This window comes from Sceloporus undulatus, chromosome 4 (genome assembly GCF_019175285.1).
Source record: "Sceloporus undulatus isolate JIND9_A2432 ecotype Alabama chromosome 4, SceUnd_v1.1, whole genome shotgun sequence".
NCBI classification, from domain to species: Eukaryota; Metazoa; Chordata; class Lepidosauria; order Squamata; family Phrynosomatidae; genus Sceloporus; species Sceloporus undulatus.
Window position 1 is genome coordinate 223,457,305 of NC_056525.1, and position 5,130 is coordinate 223,462,434.

At 44.8% G+C, this 5,130-nt stretch overlaps 1 protein-coding gene across 1 annotated transcript in view; it reads left to right on the forward strand.

Moving 5' to 3' along the window:
- Positions 1-583: 583 nt before the first annotated feature.
- Positions 584-5,130, forward strand: part of DCAF13 (DDB1 and CUL4 associated factor 13) — a 31,572-nt gene continuing 27,025 nt past the window's right edge. The window contains exons 1-2 of the mRNA XM_042462002.1: positions 584-741; positions 4,645-4,844. Of these exons, the coding sequence (XP_042317936.1) occupies positions 672-741; positions 4,645-4,844 (270 nt within the window). The 5' untranslated portion in view covers positions 584-671. The remainder of the gene's footprint in view (positions 742-4,644; positions 4,845-5,130) is intronic.

Here is a 5,130-nt window from a genome sequence, read left to right on the forward strand (position 1 = left end):
TCGCTCTTCACGCCTCCAAGCCATGCTCCTGCTCCTATAGGTGGCAATGACCTGTCACTCACGTGTGGCTTCTCCAATCACATTTCAGCATCCTCACCGCCCGGCCATGCTCTGCTCCTATAGGTAGGAATGACCTGCCACTCAAGTGTGACTCCTCCAATCGCATTTCAGTATCCCCTCCCAGCCATGCCCCTGCTTCTACAGGTAGCAATAACATGTCACTCACGCGTGTCTCCTCCAATCACATTTCAGCATCGTTCCCTCCCAGCCACGCCCCTGCTTCTATTGGCAGCAATGACTTGTCACTCAAGTGTCGATTCTCCAATAACATTTCAGCATTGTCGCCTCCCTGCTTCTATAGGTAGCAATCGCATTTCGGATTCCTCGTCGCCCAGCCGTGCCCCTGCTTCTACAGGCAGCAATGACCTGTCACTCAAACGTGGCTTCTCCAATCACATTTCAACATCGCCCACTGGGCCTCTTTGAGGGCGGGGTTCGTGTCCTGATAGGCCCTTGTTCACGTGATCTCCAAGCGGCCGGCTCCTCTAGTTCTCGGTGGTAACCTTTCCCCTTTCCCACGCGGTGCCCTTTGACCCGGAAGTGGATGCGTAGGCGTGGCTTTTTTATGTTTTCCCTCCCCTGCGGCTCAGTTGGGCTTTCTCTCGCGGAGGATGAGGGTGAAGGTGTTGAGCCGGAACCCGGACGACTATGTGCGGGAGACCAAGCAGGACCTCCAGCGGGGTGAGCAGAAGCCTCCTCCTTCGGAGGCCTTGAAGCAGAGGCCGGATGGCCATGGGAGGCTTCGGTGGAGAGCTCCTGCATGGCCCTAGGGGCGCCTTCCTACGCTGGGCCTTTATGCCTTACTTACAGCCAGGGCTCATCTACTCTGTTTGTACCGAACTCTCTTTCTTCCCTTCAGATGCCTTGCGCTTACGTGGCTATTAGAGAACTCTGTGCCTTTCTGGAAGGTGAACTGCAAAGGTGCTAGAGTTCAAAGCTATAGCCGTGTTAGACTGGGGCATCAGTTCATAGAGAGACCGTCCTTGCGGCACCTTTGAGAGTGACTGGAAGACAAAAGTTGGCAGCATGGGCTTCCCTAGGCTTCAGCCCACTTCCTCAGGTGCATTTGGCGCAGGGGCTGTTACTCAGTGGGTTTCTTAGCCATGCTCAGAACGAAGGCCGTGTGAAAGTCCTTCATGAACAGGAGGTTGGAAGGGGGAGGCAGGGGGAGGAGGAGGAGGTCTGGCGCCTGTGCAAGCCCAGGCCTATGGCCTCCTGGCTGAGCCTGGCCATCTGGCATGCGACCTGCCTCTCTTTCTACTGCCTGCCACCTTTACTGGCATCATTGCCTTTTCTGATGATTCGCTTTTCCTCATGATGCGGCCAAAGTACAGCAACCTCAGTTAAGTTATCTTGGCTTCCAGGGAGAGTTCAGGCATGATTGGTTTGTCTTCTTTGCCGCCCTCAGCGCTCTTCTCCAGCCCCACATCTCAAAGGAGTTCCTTTTTATTCCCGTCTGCTTTCTTCACATCTGTACGTGGAGAGGAGGAATGCAGTGGTTTGGACCACCCTCCCTTCAGTATCCAGAGTTATGCCTTTACACTTTATGGTCTTGTCTAGTTCTTTCCTTTTTGGCTACAGCCCTGAAAACTGCGTGGGCCCTGGCTCTGCTGTCCAGGGTAGACTGAGAGGTATACTGTATGGCCCAAAAAAGCCGTTCTCAACCTCTGGCTTCAGAATGTCTGCACTTTGTTTTTGGAGACATCACCATGTTAGTCTGGAATATGAGCGTGAAAGAGATCTTGTAGCACCTTTGAGAGTAATTTAGCATAAGCTAAATGGCATCTGAGGAAGTAGAACAAGTCTTAAAGATACCAAAAATCCCTTTGCATGCTTTCTTTTGTTTTGTTATTGGCTGTAGTGGTTTCCAAACACTTCTGGATTACTGCATCTCTTTGGCCCGGTCCAGATGGCCCAGATACGGCGTAGTTGCGCCATATTAGGGCTAAGGGACCGCACGGCAACCGCACAGTCCCTAGCCCTATTATGGCACCGCACCGTAACAGTGGTGGCTCCCTGTACAGATGGTTGCCACCATTGCTACGTAAGTGCTGCATAACTAGCTACGTAACTAGCCGCAGCATAAGAAGTGTGTTCTTTTTTCCGTTGGGAAGCCATGCAGTTTGTCCGCTGCAGCTTCTCACCAGCGGGAAAGTAGGCGCCGGCAGACTGCCCTTTTTGGGCAGTCTGTCCCATGCCTTTTCCTCTCTCTTTATTATCACAAACACATTAAGTCTAGTCCCTTTCCCCTTATGTTTGTAAGAAATCTATTGGAATATTGAGTACATGGGTTTCATTGTGGGACTAGGCTAAAAATTGCACATATCAGTTTCTTTTCCAGCATTTGTTTTTGTATACTTTTTGGTTCCAGTAATATAAATTGGCAAGGTAGTTCATATAAGTTTGGAAGTCGACAGTGGTATAAAGCTTCATAAAGATGTATCATGAATCTTCTGGGTTCCTATGTTTTTTCCTTGTACATGTTCTTATTTATTTATTTATTTATTTAGGTATTTATATCCCGCCGTTCAGCCCTAATGGCTCTCAGGGTGGCTTACAATTATTATTTTTAATCAGACAGTTCCCTGCCCTCAGGCTTACAATCTAAAAGACATGAAACAAAAGGAGAAGGGAATGGTGGAGGGAAAGGGGATGAGGTCCAGTGGTTCTTCTCTCCCTCTGAGGCCTGGACCAAGGCAGATGGATTGGAGGGAGGGCTCTTCCTTCTTGCCTCTTGTACTTTTGGTCAGTCATCCTGGCTGTGAGGATTGTAGCTGGCATTGTCTAGGCCACCTGTAGCACAACTTCAGTCTTGTAAATTCTTCAAGTATAGGTGACAGTTCCCATAGGCCTCTTCATATTCAGGAAATACTAAAAAAATGTAAGCATGCAGTTGTATTGATCTCTATCTATACACACACAAAGTATAGCATTATACTAGGTTCAGCTGAAAGTCATAGAATGATGACCTAACAAAAATCAAATGTAATGCTTTGCATGTTCAGCTTCTTTTGGGCTGGAGAGACATCACAATGTATGAGGAAGGAAAAGAGGTGGCTGTAGTACCTTAGTCAACTAAACCAAATCATGATTTTATATGGATGTAGTGAGAGAGAGAGAGAGAGAGACATAACCTGCCTGATGTACTGGTTTGAGCGTTGGGCTACGGTTCTGGAAACCAGGGTTCGAATCCTTGCTTGGCTAAGGAAACCCACTGGTGACCTTGGACAAGTCACACTCTCAGATGAAGGCAAAAACAACCCCCCACTGAACAAATCTTGGCAAGAAAACCCTGTGATGGGTTCTTTTCAGATCACCATAAGTCGGAAACAACATGAAGGTGCAAAACAGCCAGTGACAAAGAGAAACATCTTTTTTATAACAAAAATCACTGGAAGATGTTTAGAAACAACTAAGAAGTTTCTGGTTAGCTGGGTTCGCCTTGATCCTGTCACTTATGATTTGAATGACACCAAGTTTGAGGGATAGCACTTACAGCCATTAATATTTGTTTCATGACAAGTTGTATATGGATTTCCTGTAAAAAGAATAATGCTTACTGATCAGTCTCAGTCGTCTATATCAGTGATGTCCAAACTCTGGCCCTCAAGGTGTTTTGGATTTCAGCTCTCAGCATCCTGGACCATTGGCCAAGGTGGCTGAGGCTTCTGGCAGCTGAAGTCCAAAACACCTGGAGGGCCAGAGTTTGGACATCACTGGTCTATATGAATGTCAGGATGCCAGCCTAAACCCTATATGGCTTAGTTCTAGGCTATTTGATGGATTGTTATTTCTCCATATAAGACTGCCTGGTTACTAAGATCAACAGGAAATGTCCCACCACTGTCATAGATATAGCTGGTGGGAACAGGAGAGAGGGTTTTCTCAATGGCAGCCCCTATACTTTCAAACTCCCTCCCTGGGGAGGCTAGAATGGTCTCCTTCTTGTGGTCCTTTTGGCAGCAGGTCAAGAATTGTTTTTAAAAATTCAGATAGTCCTTTAGAATTGAAGGCTTTTAACAAAAGGGCTGTTTTTAAATTGTATTGTTAAACTTTAATTTTTTTTGAGTATATGATTTTAATATAGTTAATAGTTTAATTCAGTTTCAATGTTTACCTTTTGTGTTTTTAATTGTTATCTTTTTAATGTGTGAGCTGCCTTGAATCCCGGTTTTGCGGAAAAGGTAGAATCTAAGTTAAGATGATGATGATAATACATTTGGGTCAAAATGGGTTCATATATGTGTATTTTAGAGCCAAAATAAAGAAATTTAACTGTTTGTTTATATTGACCTGAAAATAATAGACAGACTGGGACAAATATCTTCCTGCAATTTTCTTCTTTGTTCTAGGAGATGTCATGCCAAGTTTGATGAGTCTATGTTCATGCATGGATTTGTACAGCATAAAGAAGTACAATGAGTTTAAATTATAGTATAGCTTAGCTAGCTCATCCAGTTCTGCTTGAACAGGATGATGTTCCAGGTTACTGATGATTTATTTGAAAAATGCATAAAAGGCAAAAATAAGCTGTATGACAATATTTCCCCCCGTTGTATATCATGATTATTTGTCTTACTGTAGTTCCTCGGAATTATGATCCTGTATTACACCCATTTGAAGTTCCACGAGAATATACACGGGCTCTAAATGCTACAAAATTGGAGCGTATATTTGCAAAGCCTTTTGTTGCATCATTAGACGGTCATCGGGATGGCATCAATTGCATGGCTAAGCATCCAGAGAGCTTGTCTACCATTTTGTCTGGAGCATGTGATGGAGAGGTAAGTATTACTATAAGGATAATTGTTTAAAAATTGGTGGAAAAGATCAGGCCATGTACATATTGTAGCTGATGGTACTTTGTGTTATGGAAGCAAATGTTTACTGTGTTTCAGTCATGTATGCTCTTAGTAAAGTTAACTCTGCCAACACAACTATACCAGTCGAGGCATAGGCAACACTGGTGGCATTGACACACAGTGGGAGAAGCTGTGAGTGTCACATGGATGAGGAAAAGATAATAATAATAATAATAATAATAATAATAATAATAATAATAATAATAAT